Source organism: Vulpes lagopus, chromosome 10 (genome assembly GCF_018345385.1).
Source record: "Vulpes lagopus strain Blue_001 chromosome 10, ASM1834538v1, whole genome shotgun sequence".
Taxonomy (NCBI): Eukaryota; Metazoa; Chordata; class Mammalia; order Carnivora; family Canidae; genus Vulpes; species Vulpes lagopus.
The window spans coordinates 59,412,017-59,432,212 of NC_054833.1; the positions used below are offsets into that span (position 1 = coordinate 59,412,017).

The following is a 20,196-nucleotide window of genomic DNA, read 5'->3' on the forward strand; positions in this document are numbered from 1 at the left end:
GCAGTGGAGCACTAGAGAGAGACACAGACGTCAAGGGGCAGCCAGGAGGGTTCTGGGAGTGCACGTTGTCTGGAAGGACTGAGCAGGTACAGGGATTGGGGCAGGAGGGGGTTCTGTGCTCTACCAGGAGCCTTATGGCTCATTCTGGATCCTGACCTCAGACCAGTGATTTCTCAGGCTCGAACCCAGATGATAACCAAGAAAGTTATTTGCATCTTAGACAGAAAAGCCTTCAAGAGCCTAGAAACACTAAATCTCTCTGGGTAAGATAATAAGCATTAGGCAGGCATTCTTATCTGGGGCAGAGGAAGTCCTCTGACTTCACATGTTCTCCTTGTGGTACAGAACACTAGTTATGGCAAAAACCCCAGAGCTGGAACCACATGTTGGGTGCAGATGCAAGGCTGTGTAGTCTGGGGGTCAGGGCCCAGCGCACTGACCTGATTGTGGTCTCTGGGGGAAAACTCAGGACCTGCAGGTAAGTGGATGGCCGGAAACAACAGTAAATATTGTGAGATCTGCAAGTGCAGCAGGCAGGGTGAAGAGGAAAGAAGTCAATTTGAGGTAGAAGCTGGCACCGGATCATAGGCTTAGACACAACCTCCCCAACCCACAATGCCCCAGCCCCAGAGGGATGCTCCCTGGCTTGAGCAAAGGGAGGAACGAGGGAAGGACTAGTCTGGAGCATCTCATGAGGGTAGAGGGCAGGGGAGTAATATCAAAGAGAAGGTGTGGCAGCATGGCAGCATGGTCAGGGGCGGGGGGGGGGGGGGGGGCATTTCAGAGATCCCCAGCAGTAGGGAGGAGGAGCAAAGCAGCCTCACAGATCTTCACCTGGAAATCTTCTTCTCCAGCTGGTTGAAGTAGACTCGGGCACCTGGAAGGAGGCCTAGTGGGGGAGGCAAGTGTGGGTCTTTGATATAGATGTCCAAGTGCGGGCGGGACTGGCAGTCAGCAGCCTCCACGGCTACAGTCAGCTTCACACACCCTCTGGAGGCCCGAGCACCATCTGCAGCAGCCAAGGGAGGGGTCAGGGGCATCTGCCTAGACCACAGAGTCTACTCTACTCTACTTCACACTTTCCCGCCAGAGGAGGCATTACCAGGCTTCGTCCAGAAAGGGGCCGGAAATGGCTCACACAGGGTCCGTGACAAAATCTCAGCTGAGAAAGACACCAGGGACTCGGTGAAGCTGTAGGGTCATAGAAATACAGTGAAAACGGAGGCATAAGAAAGCAGAGATTGGAGAGAGGTCTGAGGACAAAAGGAGGAGCCCAAGTCTCTGCTAGAACATCATTTACAGGGTCCTAAAAAAAACCCTGAGCCGTGTCAAGTCACACACTAAAGGTAACAGGGCAGGCACCTTGCCACTTTGGCTCAGGTCATGATCTCAGGGTCCTGGGATTGGGCCCCGACTGGAGTCTGCTTCTCCCTCTCCCTCTGTCCCCCACCTCCCCCTGGTGGTGGGCATTCGTGTGTTCTAACAAATGAAATGTCTTAAAAAGAAGACAAAATTGACAGGCCTTACGGGAAAAACAGCTTATCACTCAAAACCTACACAAGACTGTGAGCAGAGGCCTTACCAGAAGTACCCCAGACGTCAAATGTGCCATATGCCTGTGTACCTAACAGGTGGCCCATCACTGGCAGCTTCACATGCTGGCATTCATGCCCACTCCTTCAAATTAGGGGTCCTTGAGAACACTTTCTACTAGAGACCAGTTTTATAAAAACTTCATGAACAATCCAGTAAGGCTTTTTTGCTTTTTGAAAACACGGGGAAAATCTGTGGCTTCCTCTGCACTGGCAGCTGCCCCAAGACAACAGTTGTTCCTTGAGGCCAGGAGCACTTCCACTAATAAGAAAGGTCCTGCCCTATAGAGTTTAGCTTTGTTTTTTTTTTTTAATGGTTTGGTGTTTGTGTGTGTCTGTTTTTTGTTTTGTTTTTTTTGTTTTTTGTTTTGTTTTGAAAATTTATTTATTCATGAGAGACAGAGAGAGGCAGAGACACAGGCAGAGGGAGAAGCAGGCTCCATGCAGGGAGCCCGATGTGGGACTCAATCCCTGGACTCCAGGATCACACCCTGGGCCAAAGGCAGGCGCCAACCGCTAAGCAACCCAGGGATCCCCAAGTCTGTGTTTTTTAATATTTCCTTTCATTGCTCTAACTTTTCCTTAGTTGTGAGAAAGCTTGCTTGTGATCTTCTGAAAAAATAGTAATGTACAAGGGAAAACTCAGGCATGAAACACACCTTCCATCTAAGGGGGACAGCATTCTCTGGGAGCTAAATACTGTTACAGTAACACATGCTAGGGCAGAGGACAGGCTGTTCAGCAAGTCAGCAGGCAGGAAGAGCAAGGGGCCACATGAGCTGGAGAAGCTGGTGGACATTTACTTGCCACTGAGCAGGTCGTCCAGTGGGGTCTTAGGCAGGGCCTTGCTGCTCTCCAGTGCAGCTGGGAAGTCCTGGCCATTCTCAACCTCCAGAGTCCAGTCGTCCTGGACAGTGAGGCAGGAAGCATAGCCAGCCAGCTCCAGAGGGCGGTGGGGTGTGCATGACGGCCCACCCTCCTCGAACAACAGTGGGGTCTGCCAGCAAGAAGACAACTCTCTGAGTGTGTCCTGCTCCAGAGGCAGGTTTGCAAAATACTACGACGCAATTTTGCTTCCTTCCCGGAGCGTGGTGAGGAAGTGGTCTAGATTCAGATAGGCTTTCCAATTGATCTAACTCCACCCTTCTTCTAGGAAACCTGGTAGATATAGTAACCAGGCACTGCCACGCCCTCTCCAGACCACAGGCCAAAACAACTTTCTGGGGAAGGGTGAATGAAGAACCAAATGGGGCACTCACAGGAGGGCCAGGACCCACGAGCCGGTACACTTGACCTGGGTGCAGGAACTCAAACCAGCGTACTGAGCAGCCACGGAAGACTAAGAGAACCTGGGAGGAAGCAAGGGAGGCAGGCAGGTGCTGAGGCCCCAGACAGGAGCCAGGCGCACAGGATGTCAGGCCCTGGGTCCCTACAGTCCCAGTTTACCTTCCGATCCTTGTTCCCATCTCCTTGGGGTTCAGGTGGACCCCATGCAGTCCCCTCCTTCCTCTGGGTGCCCCCAAGCCAGCTCCCCGAAACGTAGAAACTGAGGATGGGCTTGGGCACCTCTGGGCTAGCTCCTGGGGGGAGACAAAGATTCCTCTTCATCAGTGCCTCCTTGCGGGACAGCAAGAACAGCCGGCTCTGTTCTATGTGGGAACCCTCTGGGCGGGCGGGCTCTGCCTGAGTGAGGGAGGTGGCTGAGTGAACCAAGGGTCTGGGCACAGGCAGGATCAGGGCATCCGCCAGGAAGAACTGGATATAGACTCTGTTGAGACAAAGAGTAGGTTTCTTAGTAATGCACACAGGTGTCACAGGCCCCAGCACTCCACCACCTGTACCAGGTCTGCCCCTTCCCCTCAGACCTTCAGGGTGTGGCCACTATCCCAGGGGCCCAACCTGGCCTGCTGCTTCTGGATGAAGCCTGTTATGTTCAGCTCCTTATAGGAAGGAAAGTTGCTTCTGACATTCCTTTCTATGACCAACTGGAACTTCTCTGTCCGCACCAAGCAGCCTAGAGAAAGAAAGTTTTCTACTGACAAGAGGAGGCGACTGTGGAATGAGCAATGAAGTGGACCACCCTGCATGTCTCACTGCCCATCCGAGGCCTGAGCTGCTCCCCTAACACAACACGACAGCCCAGACCTGACCCCCACCTCAGAGGGATGGTATCTCCAAGGGGGAAACTGTCCCAGCCACATGTCCAATGCTGCTCCTGGCCTCCTGGGCTACAATGCCTCAGTTCTACTTTCTCATAAATCCCAAAATGCCTCGACCTAAGAAACTGTCCCTGTCCATATATCTCAGTGAGTCCAAACTAAGAAGTGTCTCCTGATGTGCACGTCAGAGGCTATGGTGGGAGAAATGAACCTTGGGATTGGTGTTCTGGCTGGAAAAACCCCTGCTCCTTTTCTCTGCCAATACTAGCGTCTCAGACTTGTCCCCAAGCTCAAGGATCAACACGTGCCACTCAGCATCTCAAGAAAACCTCAACAGGTACCTCCTCTCCCCAGTCCTACTGTTCTGAGACACCACCACCCCCAACTCCACACCTATGAACCGGGAGTCAGTGATGGGCTGAGAATGCGTGGCCAGGATCAGGCAGGGGAGGGAACCAGTCTTGTCCCGAAGCTGCAGACAGCCTTTATGAGATGAAGCCGCCAAAACCCCAATTAAAATCTGTAGGGAAAAAAAAAAAAATCTGTAGGGAGATACAGGACAAGATATCGGGTATTTGTTCAACAAATACTCAGCAGCTACTCTGCACCAGATGCTATGTTAAATGCTAGCTACAGAACAAACAAAAAAGATGTTGTCTCTGACCTCAAAGGACTCACATGGGTATGAAAAAAAACACCCAAGCATTCGCACATTCAATAGCAGGGGTGAGGTTAGAAGCAAGAGACCATGCAGGACCTCACAGGGCACAGTAAAGACTTTGCATTTTACCTTACGTGCTCTGAGAGAAACCAGCAAAGGATTTAAGGCAGCTTTGTAAGCCCAGTGAGGTTGGACCCCCTCCCTGTCTGTCGCAGGGAGAACAGATGGGGTGGGCGAGAAGAGACAGAGCCATCTAATAGAAGCCTGGTGCCGCCAAAGTGACGAGGAAGATCATGGGAGGGCAATGAAGGTAGCCTAAAGTGCAAGTCCTGAGCACCGGGCGCCCCACCTACCTGGGCTGGGTGGAAGGTGGCAGGCAGCAGAGAGAGCCAGGACCAGGACACACGCTGGTTGAGCTGGGAACTGGTCAGATGGGAAGCCTCCGGGAGGGGCAGGAGGGTCTTGGGGTCAAAAGCAGCCCAGGCCCTGCATCGCCCTTCCTCTTTCAGGGTGGTCAGAGTGGGGAAAGAACATGGGGTCTGCAGCCGCGTGTACTGTTGGGACGGAAGAGAAACCAGATAGTGCGGCCAAGTGTCCCTCAGGGCATCAGCTCCGCGACCCATCTCTCCCACACATGCTCGCACCTTCTGCAGGGGACAGTGATGCGGCTCTTCAAGGATCTCCTTGTGTGCATTCCGACGGGTACTGCCTGGTGGAGTCAGAACATCCAAGACAGGAGCCAGGAGTTGCAGCCCCGGGCTGGGGTTCCCGGGAGAGGAGTGCTGCAGGAGCTGGTGGTGTCTCAGCATGTGGGGACACAGCCTGGGCCAGGAAGAGAAGCAGTCACATGCCCCAGAGGGGTGTGTCCCTTCCAGGATCCTGCTCCCCTGGCCCTGAACCCCTCCAGCCCCCCGACTCCGAACCCTGCCCTCCTCACTTGGAGGCCAGCTCCTCCAATGCCTTGGTAGCCCACAGGTACAGCGGAAGGCCTAACTGACGTTCCCACACCAGCTGCTCATACAAGGAGGCTCCCTGAGCCTGATAGAAAGACTGAGTCTCAGGCTTCTGACAAGAAAAGCCTCGAAGTAGAATGGCGCCATGGAGGCAGGGGGCGAGCACAGGCCTTCTCGTCCCTCCACCCACTGATTGCAGGAGGTGAACATCCTGGAGCTGAAGAAAAACAGAAAAAATGAAAATGGAGAGGTGAAACTGTCAACTCAATGATCACTGGAGAGTTGCCTGTAGTTCCCTACTGCCTGGCGCCAAGAGAAACCTTTTCTCACATACTGGCCATTTCCTTCCAGCTCCTGTGCTCCACTTTCTGTCCAGCACAACCCACAACCCCCATGAGAAGCCTTCACCCTGCCCCCCACGAGCCCCGCCCAGTTTTCCTATGGGCCAGGAGGCTCTTGGCTGGTGTGGGGGAGCCACCAGGGACTCAGCTCTAGCATCTCCCCCTCTAGTTCCAAGGCCCTTCCTTTAAAGATGTTCCCAGGACCCAGACTCTACTCCTTCCTGATCTGAGCTCCCATCCAAATCACTCCTGGTATTAAGTATGCAATCCCCACCATCCAACAACACGTAAATCTTTTTACATTTTTGCTGTAGAAGTTCCTAACCTGCTGCTGCAAAACACAGCAGCCTGTGAAGGTCAGAGAAACTGTTGAGAGAACCTGTCACCAGGCCTGACCCCTCACCTACCTCCAGGGAGACACCCGGCCGTACCACCTTCCTGAGGCTGTGGAACTGCTGGTAGGCGAGGCAGAGCGCCAGCTGCCCGTCCACCTCATAGAGCCCGGCCGGCTGACTTAGCACACTAGTGACCTTTCCCTGCAAAGAGGCCAAAGGTCCAGTTGATCCCTCTTTCTTTCCTCTCTGGAGACCCGAATTTCCTGGCCCCCATCCTCATCCCTGAACTCTCAGATCTCTCCTTTTTGCTCACCGTGTAGGATAAGAGTGTTGAGTTCCGGACAAGAGCTGTTTCCCTGTCCCCGTCTTGGGAGCTACTGGGCATGGGGAGTGGCGCAGGGTCAGCCTCCAAGAGGGGACCATCCAGCTCCAGTTCCAGCTCTCGCACACATTCTGGTTTCAGCGGCAGCAGATGGGAGGAGGGACTGGTCGTCCAAACACGGTAACAGTGCCCACGGATCCTGACTACTCGCAGCGCTGTCAGCACATAGGACCTACCAGGCCAAAGGGCTCGGTGCCACACCAGCTGGGCAGGGATCTGGCTTGTGCAGGGGCAGGCAACACGGCACATGAGACGCTTCCCACGACACTGCCCCTCTGCCAGAGTCTCTTCCCATCATGATCTGACCTCAATCACCTGCTCCTCATGAGTTCTGCCTGTCTGCCAATTAAATATTAACCTTCTGGATCTGCTTCCTCTCAGAGGAGATACCAAATATTTCCTAATTCCTCCCTCAAGATGTGAACCAGCCCTAAAACTTCCTCCAAGATACAGAAACATTCCACCCCAAACTCATGGCTTTTGCATTTCCCCATCCTACCCCATAACACACAAACTACTTTGGTTTGTTTAATCATACGTATGGGGTACCACATGCTCAGACAGCCATGAAGGGAAATACAAGAGACTGGTCGCTCCATCCTAACGTATCTCAACCCCCTGGGGAACAGAGACACACACTCAAGTAACATCGAGGAACCATATACGATCTACTATCAGAAACAACACACGTTCAGCAAGGTCTTGGGGAAAGACCAAGAAAGTCAGGATGGGTAGAAATGAGTGGGAAGGCCTAGTGAAGGAAGCGGGATCTGCATAGGGCCCTAAAGAGTATCTCTGGTTTGTCAAAGTAGAGAAGACAGAGAAGGGTGATTCAAGCAGGAGGCAGCAACATAAAAGTGCCCAGAACTCAGGATGAGCAAGGCAGTGAGAACATCAGCCAGGATGGAAAAGGAACTTTCCTGGGAGCTGCATGACACAAGATGGAAGCCAAGAGGAGAGAGAAAAAGCCCAGCAATGACCTGCTGGAGACTTCATTTTAAAGGAAAACACAAACTGTCAAAGTAGGGAAATAAAATAAGCCTGGGACAGCAGGGTATCATGTGGATTGCAAAAGGTGGTTGCTGAGGAAATGCAAGCAGAAGGGCAAGAAACAGCATCCCCAAATGGAATAACCTTCCAGGACGCGCTCCTCCCACAGGCCCAACACAGCACACTGCCATTGGCAGGGCTTCAGAACCTGCTGCCAACTCAGGACACCCAAACCTCACACACCTCCGTTTCTACCCTAGAACCGGGGGTACTGCCAATCAGACCTCAGGCATCACACCTCGGCACGGGTGTTGCTGGGACCTGACGCAGGCTTACTGCTTATGCAGAACCAGTGGTTACCAGTGGTCTCACTCAGCAAGCCAGCGAGTGCATACTGGTGCCTCTGCTCTTACCCCACTGCCCTCTGCACACTATGCTTTCTTGCACCAGGACGGCCAACATCGTAGCCCCTTGTCCTATATTCAGACCCCAGGGCCCTTTCCTTCCTGTCTGAATGCCAGGATCTGAATGCTGACCCCAAGCTCTGCTCTCCTGGGCCCCCTGCACCCCAAGGCTACACAGCATAGCGCCATAGCTCCACACCCTCCACTCCTCTTTGAACACAAAAGCCCTACCCGAGGAAATCAGACCCATGTCACCCCAGCACCAGACCCTTCCCAGTGGGGCCATGGTCACTGTTCAGCAGCCTCTCATCCCTGACTGCCTTGCACAGCAGTTACCCTGAACCTCTTCTCTTTTCAGAGTCAAGTCCTTCATTTGCAAGAGATGATGATCTCAGCTCCTCCATCACAGAAGAGATTCCCTGGGGTCATCCAGGGTGACAGTATGTCTCCAATATGTCTGCAGCAGCTTATGAACATAGCAAGATCACTCCTCCCCTGAGCCAATTCCACCCTCAGCAGCATTGCCAGCGGGCTCTAGGAGACTTGAAACAGTCTAATGTACAGAAAATACAGAAGCTCCTCTATTGGCCAGGAGGAAGAGAAACAAGACCAGAAATTGGAGCAGGCCCTAAGCATTTTTTAATTTTAGCATTTTCAGCTACTTTACCTGCTAATCACTGTCACTCAAGCTTTTGACACATCCAGCCACAGAATTCTAGCAGCGCTAATAAATCTCAGGTTCCCTTTTTTGTTATGTACATAAGAACCCTTTTACTCTGTCTTCAACACTTTTAAAACATTTTTCAGATAATTACGTAAGTTATAAAACAATACTGTAAAAATTAACAATTCTAAGAGTGACTAATAAAAGCACCAAATTTTTAGAAAGTACATGTAGCCAAAAAAAAGTGCACATACTCAAAAGTCTTAAAGGTGCCAAGATGAATAATTTTCTTGCATCCTGCTAATAAGGGGAAAAACAAGTGATTCTGACAGATTCTGAAACAGTCACACACAATATGAAAGTTGTCTAGTCAAATGAGGTGCACAGCAGAAAAATCTGCTCCCTACTTCATGTGTGTGGGAGCAATGCTACCTGGACCCCCTCAACAGCACTGTCCTCCCCGCCACCCAGGAAGCAGCTCCCCTCCCCCAAGCTGCACTCTTTGCCTGTTGCACTCTATATAAGGACTCCTGCTCTGATGATCCCCCTTCCAGCTAAAAGTCCCAACACCCCCTCCAGAACCCTGCACTCACCCCAATCCTCACCTGCACGACAATGGACACGTGGCTGCCAGCTGGGGAGGACCCGCCAAGAGACAAGACAAAGTGAGCTTTCTTCTGACTCCTCACCAGAGCGCTCACTCGAATCAGCTTCCCAGCCAGGTTTGGCTGCACACCTCTGAGCTTGCCTCTAGAGAAGGAAGAAAGATTAAGACAGAAGGCCCATTTTTTATTTCCCTTTTTCCCACAGATGCCTGCCCTTCTGCTGTAAATAACCTAGTAGTCATCTAAAATTAAAATCTCCCTGGCCCAAGACGCCTGGGTAGCTCAGTGGTTGAGTGTGTGCTTTTGGCTCAGGGCATGATCCCAGGGTCCTGGGATTGAGTCCCGCATTGGGCTCCTCCAGGGGAGTCTGCTGTTCTCTCTTCATCCGCCTCTGCCTCTCTCCCTCTAATGAATAAATAAAACCTTTAAAAAAATAATAAAATAAAATAAAATAAAATAAAATAAAATAAAAAAAATAAAATCTCCCTGGCCCAAAGCTATTACTGTGAAGACGTCCTGCAAACTCGTCCTGACCTTGGATAAGGCAAACGTCCCTTGAAGACTCTGCACTCAACATCTGGGAGAGGCCCTCTGGTTCCCTTTGGCTCAGGTGGGAACACTCTACCAGTATGGCTCTCAGGACCTTTCCCGCCTTCCTCCCAGTCTCACAGCACTCTAGCCTCCCTGAGAGAGTGAGGGAAGGAAGGGTTACCTGTGCCTGAGCAGGCGGGAAGCAGTCTCTGGGTAGAGAACAGGGAGCGGGGTGAGAGGGCCAGGACTAGTGTTGGAGGGGCACACTGGTACCGGAGCACTCAGGAGCTCTAAGTGTCCTTCCCCTGAAGAACTCCACCTGGCAGGAGGGAGGTAACTCCAACTGGGGAACAGAAACAGACGACCCAACCAAGACAGGTCCAGATCTATGAGCTAGAAAAGACCAAGAGCAACAGTTAACCAGGACCCTAGCATCCCACCCACACTCTGCTACCTTTCTCCTTTCAGAGAATTCATGGCCTCGATCCCTAGACACCATCCTTGTGAGGCTTGGAGACACACGACCCTCGCCCTCCTACTCACCTCACAGTTCAAGACACCAGTGTTATCTTTTACATAGAGGTCTCCTTTCCTGCACTCCTGCTCCAAGTCCCCCGACAGATCTGTCAGTGTCCCTAAGAGTATCAGCCGCTCCCGTGGGAGGGGGGTTCCATTCGGCCCAGCCTCTTGGGTCCAGGCCTGGTATGCACTGCTGCTCCAGGACAGGTGGCTACAGCATGGGAGGTTCTGGTGGGTCTTGAGGTCCTGCACTGAGACAAAGCTGCAGAGGGAAGGAAACAGAGGTCCTGCAAAGCCGCATCCAAGCCTAGGAATTACCCACAACCCCAATGATTTCCCCAAGCTCCCAAGGAAAGATAAAGGAAAATAGAGGAGCTTAAAGGGCAGGAGCCTCAGGGCTGAGAGCCTAAGACATGAGGATGAGGTCTGGGCCCGAGGATTGGGGGGTGTCCTAAGGCAGGGTCCAATGCCACTCTGAACAACACATGGCAAAGAGAGGGCCCAGACAAAGGAAGAGGTGCACCAGCAGTCTGAGGGGATAAGCAGCCTCTGGGGAGAACGCCGGACCACACACAGCATCCCTGACAGCATCTCGGCTCTCCGCTGCATGGAGAACCCTGACAGGGCCGCCAGGGCATGTGCCTGCTGGCCAGACCTCAGCAACCCCAGCCAGGTGTCCTCCCTCATCTGGGATATCACAGAACCTGAGACCAGCGGGGAAGCAGAGGCTCAGCAGGAGTCGGTATCAAGAGCTCCCAAATCTCAAAAGATGCTTGAGATTGGCCATTCTCCAGGCAAGGTTCGCAACACTGCTCATTGCCACCCATGGCAAAGTGAGGCACCAAGAATGTGCTAAGTAATGGTGAGTTTCTCAAGGTTGTGACGGATGCACATCTGTCATCCCACTCTCCCACACACTTGCCTTCTCATGATCATCTGAACAGAAGAGAAAGGATAAAGGTACGAACCGTCACAACTTACCCTCCTCCTTATACTCATGAACATCACCCCCGTGGGAGTACAAACAGCTGGGAACGCTGTCCTGGGTGGCCCACTCCCCTTCCACATCTGCTTCATTCTTTCCCAAAAGGCTTTGGAGAATATAAAAGGCAAAGATGGAGACTAGCACGTGTTGAGTACTAGTCTATGCACATACTATAACGGGTCCATTCACACTCAGGAATGCACTGCAGCTTCACCAAAAACCCCGGTTATCACCACCAATGAAGAAACTTCAAGAGGTCAGGTACACTATGGTGTGGGTGGCAAAGCCAGGGTGTCTCACTCAAAAGTCCAGGTTCTTCCCCTGTGTTTCTCTACTTCTCTAAAGGCCCAGGACAGGCAGCTGGAGAGAGCGGTCTCTTTCCCCTAGGAACCTTCAGGACAGAAAACAGGATGGGGTCACTTTTCCCCGATTCTTCAGGGTCTAGGTAAGGAAACTGAAAGTGAGAACCCCAGATCCTTGCATTGTCACTGCTCTCCAGCTTGCAATGCTTACCACACTACCTGGCACATGGCAGGCACTCCACAAAGGAGAAGAGAAACACAGATAAATAAAATCTTTAACCCTGTCAAGTAATCCCTATTTTATTCTTGCCCACCATTCCTTACGGATTCCTCACTTCTACACAAACATAAAAATATATTTTACACTTTTCAAGAATAAGAAACTTTAAAGAGTTTCCAAATTTCCTAACCATTCCTGACTTACCACTTTTCCATTATTCAATTTTTTAAAGATTTTATTTATCTACTTGAGAGAGAGCACGAGAGCACACAAGCAGGGGGGAGTATGGCAGGCAGAGGGAGAGAGAGAAGCAGACTCCATACCAAGCAGGTAGCCTATTGTGGGGCTTGATCCCAGGACCTTGGGATCATGACCTGAGCAGACACTTGCTTCACGGACTGAGCCACCCAGGTGCCCCTCCACTATTCTGGTAATGCCAGAATCTTGAGAAATTTGGATCTTTCTTAATTAGAATATGATCACAGAGGCCACTAGGCACATACCCAGCTCACCTGTGGGAGACTCTAACCCTCCTGCATGAGGCTTCACGGCAATCACAACCTCTTCAACCACGACTAATCTGTCCCATGTTAGAGGGACAGTTTTCTAATGAGATTTCATTCTGTGTTTACATAAACAACGTATTTAACCTTACTAGTTCTAAAAACTGGAGGAACAAAGGAAAACGTGAAGCCAGTGGAGCAGAATGAGAAGTTACGAAGGGGGAAAAGAAGCTCCCAGGTAAGTGTGTCCTGAGAAATTCCTTTGGGATTAAAATAAGGTATCAGATACAAACAAAAAACACCTTTTTAATAAGATAAACACCAGATTGGGGAAAGGCTCAGGATATACATATACATTGCTACGTGTGTCCTTTGGCACAAGTCTGCCAGTTGGAATGCAGAGTGAAAGCGGCCAGTGGAGTGGCTGCATGTGTGCTCACTGAGCCTATACCTCCCTTCAGAACAGTGGGTGCTACCAGGGAGGGTAGGGAACAAGTGGGTGGGGACAGAGCACGGAGGACACTCCACTAAACCTGTAATGTTTTACTGCCTATAAAAAAGAACTGAAGCAGGGTGCCTGGGTGGCTCAGTTGATGAAGCATCTGTCTTTGGCTCAGGTCATGATCCTGGAGCTCTGGGATCAAGTCCCAGGTTGGGCTCCCTGCTCAGTGGGAATCGGCTTCTCCCTCTCCCTCTGCCCCTCCCCCTCCCCCTGCTTGGGTGCATGAGTTCTCTCTCTCTCCCTCAAATAAATAAAATATTCAAAACAAAAAACAACTGAAGCAAACATGGCAAATGTTAAGGTTTTTAAAAGCTAAGCGGCAGGGGATCCTTGGATGGCTCAGCAGTTTAGCACCTGCCTTTGGCCCAGGGCGCGATCCTGGAGTCCCAGGATCAAGTCCCATGTCGGGCTCCCGGCATGGAGCCTGCTTCTCCCTCCTCCTGTGTCTATGCCTCTCTCTCTCTCTCTCTCTGATAAATAAATCTTTTAAAAAAATTTAAAAATAAAAAAATAAAAGCTAAGCGGTAAGTACTGACCATGCACAGCGTGAATAAGCACCCTGATGAATCTGGAGGGCTTTCACAGGAAACACTTTCTCAACGGAGGCAGCACTGTGTTGGTTTACAGTCTGGTGGACCAGCATTTTTAGTTTCCATCAGTTTATAACAAAGTCCATGGATAAGAAAACTATTCAGAATTTTGAAAATGATGTTCACATAACAGTACAATTAAGCTGTCTTCTCATTCAAGATCCCTTGCCTTTACTGCTGGAGACAGACTGTGGGGCCGAGTGACCACCACACTGCAGTGCGCAATGTAAATCCAGGAAGAAAAATACCTTATGCTTGCATAGGGCTGGGAAATGCCTAATTAAACAAAGCTAAACAGGCTTTCATTTTTCTTTATTTTTTAGAGGATAAACAGTGATACATACACTCACATAACAGAATACCATGCAGCAGTGGAAATAAATGAGCTAGAGCTCTTAACATGAGTCAATCTCAGGAACATGTGAAGCACAAAAAGAAATTGCAGAGGATATATAAGGTACGGTGCTATTTACAGAAAGTCAAGACATAACCAAAACTACATTACATGGCTCAGAGATAGGTGTGTGTGTGTAATAAAAATATAAAGAAACAGGAATAATACACCCCACATTCGACAGAACTACCTTACGATCCAGTGATTGCACTATTTATCCAAAAGATACAAAAATACAGATTCAAAGGGGCACTTGCATCCCAACATTTATAGCATCATTAACAACAATACCCAAACTGTGGAGAGAGCCCAGATGTTTACCAGTTGATGAATAGATAAAGAGGAAGTGGCCTATGTATACAATGGAATATCACTCAGCCATCAAAAAGAATGAAATCTTGTGATGACATGAATACAGCTAGTGTATTGCTAGTGAAATAAGTCAGGTAGAGAAAGACAAGTACCACATGATCTCACTCATATGTGGAATTTAAGAAAAAATAACAGATGAACATATGGGAAGGGGCACCTGGGTGGCTCAGGTGCTTCTGTACCTCCCCCCTGCTTCTGTACCTCCCCCTCTCCCCACTGTTCAGGCTCTCTCTTTAATAAAATATTTTTTAAAAACAGAGAGAGAAAAATAAACCCTAAGACTTTTTTGGGGGGGAGGGAGGAATAAGATTTTTTTAACTTATTTGACAGAGAACAGAAGAAGGAGAGGGAGCTTCAGGCAGAGTGACAGGGAGAAGCAGACTCCCCACTGAGCAGGGAGCCCAACACAAAACTTGATCCCAGGACCCTGGGATTATGACCTGAGCTGAAGGCAGACACTAACCAACTGAGCCGCCCAAGCGCCCCTAGAGACTCTTAACAATAGATCACAACTGAGGGCTGATGGAGGAAGGAGGGTGGTGGATGGGCTACAGGGGTGGTGGGTATTAAGGGCAGCTGTTGTGATGAGTACGGGTGTTGTTATGTAAGCAGAAAGCAACACTGCACTATGTGTTAACTAACCAGAATTTAAAGAAAAATTTGGAAAAAAAATAATTAAAATGTTAAGCCAAAACACTGTGTTAACTCACTGGAATTAAGATAAAGACTTAAGGGGCGCTTTGATGGCTTCGTCAGTTAAGCGTCTGACTCGGATCACGATCTCAGGGTTTTGAGATTGAATCTCAGGTCAGGTCCCACTGGGACCACATGGAACCTGCTTAGGATTCTCTCACCTTCTCCCTCTGCCCCTCCCTGCCCTCTTTCTCTTTCCTTAAAAAAAGATTAAAAAAAAAAAAGATAACAAAAATAAAAACTTAAAAAAATACACCCACATTTGAAATAGTGGTTACTTGGATGAGTTAAACAGGTTTCTTTTCAGAGGACTTTCAGAGCCTTTAGTATGCTAATGAGCTTTGTGACTTCCCTAGAGAAGCTTTCCACTGTCTCTCAAACTTATTTGGCCATGGAATCCTTTTCTTCCAATTCTTTATTAACATAGCCTTGAAGAGTTTCAGAAATGTTAGTGTTGTTAACAAACAAAAAACACAAACACCTTCAGAAGACTTGAAATTCTGGTCTTAAACACAACTATCTGCACTTGCTGACATCTTAATTCTGTACCTTAGTTTACACACACTTACACACACACACACACACACACACACACACACACGCGTGCGCACGCGCGAATCTCAGCCTTTCTACCATCAGAGCTCTTTTTCCAAATTTTCTGCCTTCCCCTTCATCCCTCTTCTCCTTGTTCCTAACTTGACTTAGGTCAATTTGGAGAGCTACAGGAAAAGGCAAATAGCTTGAAGCAGGACGGAAAAGCTGGCAGAGGCGATTGTGTTAGAGCACGTTCTACCCTGCGCTGCCCCGTACCCCTCCCCCCCCCCGCCCCCCATCAAATGCCCCTCCTGTTTTCCCCTTGTTAACTGTTAACTCTAGGTCCTTTCTTGTCAGTCCCACAACTCCTGAACCCCTCCTCTCCTTACCTGTAGCTGAGGGGCAAGGGAAAACCCTGGTTCTTTCCCTGGGACAACCAGACAGTCTTCACACAGTCAAGCACCGACTGAGTCAACTGGACTTCAGGCTCACTGTCAGCGGGACACAGGGTTTCTTGGATGAAGGTCTGGGCAGCCTCCAGCCAGGCTTGCTCCTGAGGAAAGAGAATCTAGTTAAAACATGTTCCTAACCATCCTGCCCATCCACAGAATTTTGGGATTCCAGTAATAAAAAAAGAAATTAAGCGGGCATGTAAATAAACAAGTCATAGAGTTTAGAACTCGGAAGAAACCTTAGAAGCCTTAGTCCGGTCACACCTCAGGCCACTGGCCACCCAGCTCTGGTCTTACCTCTTTCTCTCCTAGGTGTCACTTGATAAGTAGCTGTATGGGTGGTCCTACCTCTTTCTCTAACAAACCCCATACCAATCCTTAACATGCTCAACGGGAATATACATTGCCCTGGGAACCCTCCTCTGACCATCCCAGACTAAATGCTGCTCCCATCCTGGAGCTCCCACAGGACCATGACATATTTCTATAAACAGCAATGATCACCAGGTACAGCACAAGGGTGTCCCATGCTATGTGGGATGTGGTTCTGAAGCCAACAAGTTGAAAAATAGTCAAAATCACCCTTGGAAAAATCCTTTAAGTTGCTCATAAATAAAACACGGTGTTATACACTAATAAGTATATACAAGACTAAAAAATGCCTAATTATAAGCAGTATATAAAAAGGACATAGGGATCCTTGGGTTGCGCAGCGGTTTGGCGCCTGCCTTTGGCCCAGGGCGCGATCCTGGAGACCCGGGATCGAATCCCACGTCGGGCTCCCGGTGCGTGGAGCCTGCTTCTCCCTCTGCCTGTGTCTCTGCCTCTCTCTCTCTCTGTATGACTATCATAAATAAATTTAAAAAAAAAAAAAGACATAGGCAGAGTAATTTTTAATAATTATTATTTTTTGTAACAGATTTTATTTATTTGAGAGAGCGGGAGTGCATAAGCAGGGGAAGCAGCAGAGGGAGAGAGAAGCAGATTTCCCACTGAGCAGGGAGCCTGACGTTTGGCTGGATCCCAGAACACAGAGATCATGAGCTGAGCTGAAGGCACACGCCTAACCAGCTGAGCCCTCCAGTCTCCCCAATCATTCTTTTCTTTAGTCAAATATGTACATTTGAATTCCCATAAGCTAAATCAATGTAAGATGCAATCCTACTGGATTTGTTTTGTGTTCTCTTTTCAGCTGAGATGTAGGCTTCCTAAGGAGGGCATGAGCCACCTTTGTATACTTACCACACATTCTGGACATCTAGACGCCTCTTTATACAGATAGCTCTAGAGAAGGGGACCAGTTTGGCCTATTTCCAATATCAGGCTGCTTTATTTATTTAAAGTTTCTGACAGGGGTGCCTGGCTGACTCAGTTAAGCATCTCAGGGTCATGAGATCGAGACCCCCACATCTGCTTGAGACTCTCCCTCTGCCTCCCCCACCCCATGACACAGCAAGGGCTCTCTCTCCCTCTTCTCAAATACATAAATCTTAAAACAAAAATAATAAAATTCTGACAGCATTGGGCAGCCCTGGTGGCTCAGCGGTTTAGCGCCACCTTCAGTCCAGGGCGTGATCCCTGGAGACCTGGGATCGAGCCCCACGTTGGGCTCCCTACATGAAGCCTGCTCTTCTCTCTGCCCCCCCCCCCATATGTGCCTCTCATGAATGAATAAATAATATCTTAAAAAAATAAAAATAAAATTCTGACAGCATTGAACAGACCTTGAGGAGTAGGACTTTTATCTCTCTAGACCCCCAGTGTTAATTCTAAACCATTACAGCTCTATCCCTGTTCCTCCTCTATTAGCCTTCTGGTCAGTCCTCCACATTCGCTCAATCTTTAGCAGCTTGAGAAACCCGTCTTCAGGTTCTATTGATTTGTGTCCTTGTGGACAGCTCTACCACTAAGCTTCACCTTCACTCCACCTTAGCCAAACACTGTCACCTGTGGTCATCGTTGTCAAAACTAGAACAGATCAGAGTGCTGGCTGGCTCAGTCACTGGAGTACAGGACTCTTGATCTAAAGGTTTTGAGTTTGAGCCCCATGTGGGGTGCAGAGATTGTTTAAAAATAATCTAAGGGGATCCCTGGGTGGCTCAGTGGTTTAGCGCCTGCCTTTGGCCCAGGGCGTGATCCTGGAGTCCCGGGGTCGAGTCCCACGTCAGGCTCTCAGCATGGAGCCTGCTTCTCCCTCCTCCTATGTCTCTGCCTCTCTCTCTCTCTCTATCAAAAATAAATAAATCTTAAAATAAATAAATAAATAAATAAATAAATAAATAAACATAAACATAAATAAATCTAAAACAAAAACAAAAACAAATTGGACCAGATCATCATTCAGCACTGCCTCAACAACATAATGAGAGCCTCACCCAGACTCTCATACTTTTTGTCTTCCTCTATAGTTGCTGAGGACCTGTCCACTACTTGGCATATAGAATACTATTTTTCAAAGTGGTGCCATTGCCTCACAATCCCCTAAGTTTTGTTAAAACCGAATTCGTGGATCTCATTCACTGAATCAAAATCCTAGCAGGAGTGGGGGGACCCAGGAATCTATATTTTAAAGATTTGTTTATTTACTTATTTAGGGAGAGAGTGCCAGTGGGGAGAGGGGCAGAGGGAGAGAGAATCTCAAGCAGACTCCTGGCTGAACAGGGAGAGTGACACAGGGCTGATACAACAATCCTAAGATCATGACCTGAGCAGAAACCAAGAGTCGGACACTTAACTGACTATGCCACCCAGGTGCCCCGGGAGTCTGTATTTTATTTTTTAATTTTAATTTTTTTTTAAGATTTATTTATTTATTCATAAAAGACACAGAGAGAGAGAGAGAGAGAGACACGGGCAGAAGGAGAAGCAGGTTCCCCACAGGGAGCCAATGCAGGACTCAATCCCGGATCCTGTGATCATGACCTGAGAGGAAGGCAGGCGCCCAACTGCTTAGCCACCCAGACATCCCAGGAGTCTGTATCTTAATTAAGCTCCCCAGATCATACTGATGTAAGCTGAAGTTTGAGAACACTATACACTTTCCCCTCAGTGGCCTCTGCCACTGTATGTCCACAGATGCCACTTTAGTTGAGCTCTCTCTATTTCGTTCTGGTTATATCCATCTGCTTATTCTCCACCTGCCCAACCTACAGGTACCTTAAAAACAAAACAAAACAAAATCCAAACCACCCAGTCCTCTTCCAACATTCAGTAATCAGCAAACAGCATCCTCAACCTAATAATTCTACCCCGAAACCCCAAGTCCTCCTTAACATCTTCCTTTCCCTACACAAGTCCTCTAGATTCTACCCCCTTCATATATCTCGTTTCCTCAGTCTCCACTTCTGGAACCTCAACACTGCTGCCGAGGTCGAGGACACCATCATCTCTCCCCACTTTCCAACCACAGCCGCCTAACTGGCACTCTCCACCTACACTGCTACCTCAGGACGCGAAAACGCAAATCTCATCCAATCGCGTTTCTGCTTACCACCCCGCAGTCACTCCCCATTATCCGAAGGTTAAGGTCGCTGTTCAGCAAAAGACTCAGGAGCCGGTCGGCTTGTCACGCCGTCCACCACCACCCGACCGAACTTAGGTTTTCCGAAGATTCCTGTTCAATCTCTTGTCCTGAGAGCTCCGTCGGCGCTTTTCTGCCCGGCTCACCCCAACCCGCGCTGGGGGGTCTCACGCGCCTTCCTGGTGTACGGTCGTCCCTTCCCCTGCAGCCGCGCCAGGGGCCTCCCCCCGGCCGCCCCGCCCCACCGTTCGCCCTTAGGCAGCCCGCCGCTTCCCACCCCGTAGGACGCCTGGAGAGGGGGCGGGACGCGTCCGAGGCTCACAGCTGCCGCCGCGGGCACCAACAAATGCGTTCGCAGAACGCGCGACGGGAGAAGGACGAGCAGCCTCGCAGGGCGGACCCCCCCCGCGCCCAAGCGCGGCCAGCGGAGGCAGGCCAAGCAGCCAGCTGCAGGGGACAGGACGAGAAGGGAAACGGGGACGAGGGACAGAGGAGCGCACTCACGGAGTCGGGAACTGGAGCCGGGCTGGCCTCCATGATGCGCCCGAGGCTACGCCCTGGGAGAGCCCGCGAACGGCCGCCGCGTGAGGGCTGGCGGGAAGGCCGCTGGGTGACGTCATCGGTGGGCGCGGCCGCGGCTGCGCCACCGGCTCCTCCCACCGGCGTGCTTGGGCCCTTCTGCGCAGCCGCCGCGGCAGTTCCCTGCTCTGGCACTTTCACTTCCTTCCGCGGTGACTTCCCGTCAAGCATCCCCCGCTCGGGCGAGGGGTTGGGGAATTTGGGGGAGAATCAGTTGGGGAGGCAGCCAGCCTGGTTGGTCGCCCCGGAGCATCTTTCCACCTCCACCTCCCCGATATTGCCAAGCAGACAGTCGTGCCTCCTCAGGGCAACCTGAGCACATCATTCATCCTTGTGTTACGGCCTTGACTCAGTGCCCTCAATCTTTGTTTCCCCACTAACCCCTGAATAACCTAGAAGCGCTAATCCTATTTA

The 20,196-nt window shown here is 50.1% G+C and overlaps 1 protein-coding gene across 7 annotated transcripts in view; it reads right to left on the reverse strand.

Moving 5' to 3' along the window:
* Positions 1–19,968, reverse strand: part of CTC1 (CST telomere replication complex component 1) — a 21,502-nt gene extending 1,534 nt beyond the window's left edge. For 2 of the 7 annotated variants that reach the window (XM_041771734.1, XM_041771738.1), the window contains exons 1-19: positions 15,621–15,756; positions 13,185–13,276; positions 10,161–11,512; positions 9,799–10,010; positions 9,087–9,231; positions 6,355–6,639; positions 6,114–6,242; positions 5,350–5,582; positions 5,057–5,234; positions 4,766–4,966; positions 4,145–4,271; positions 3,492–3,606; positions 3,039–3,360; positions 2,852–2,941; positions 2,396–2,589; positions 1,103–1,191; positions 835–1,009; positions 441–518; positions 1–11 (exon numbers count right to left, since the gene is read on the reverse strand). The exon at positions 1–11 is cut by the window's left edge and continues 134 nt beyond it. In XM_041771734.1, the coding sequence (XP_041627668.1) occupies positions 1–11; positions 441–518; positions 835–1,009; positions 1,103–1,191; positions 2,396–2,589; positions 2,852–2,941; positions 3,039–3,360; positions 3,492–3,606; positions 4,145–4,271; positions 4,766–4,966; positions 5,057–5,234; positions 5,350–5,582; positions 6,114–6,242; positions 6,355–6,639; positions 9,087–9,231; positions 9,799–10,010; positions 10,161–10,823 (3,247 nt within the window). In that variant the 5' untranslated portion in view covers positions 10,824–11,512; positions 13,185–13,276; positions 15,621–15,756. Of the gene's footprint in view, positions 12–440; positions 519–834; positions 1,010–1,102; positions 1,192–2,395; positions 2,590–2,851; positions 2,942–3,038; positions 3,361–3,491; positions 3,607–4,144; positions 4,272–4,765; positions 4,967–5,056; positions 5,235–5,349; positions 5,583–6,113; positions 6,243–6,354; positions 6,640–9,086; positions 9,232–9,798; positions 10,011–10,160; positions 11,513–13,184; positions 13,277–15,620; positions 15,785–19,173 lie in introns of those variants that run through there. The other 5 variants (XM_041771739.1, XM_041771740.1, XM_041771736.1 and 2 more) reach the window with 4 other exon arrangements.
* Positions 19,969–20,196: the final 228 nt, after the last annotated feature.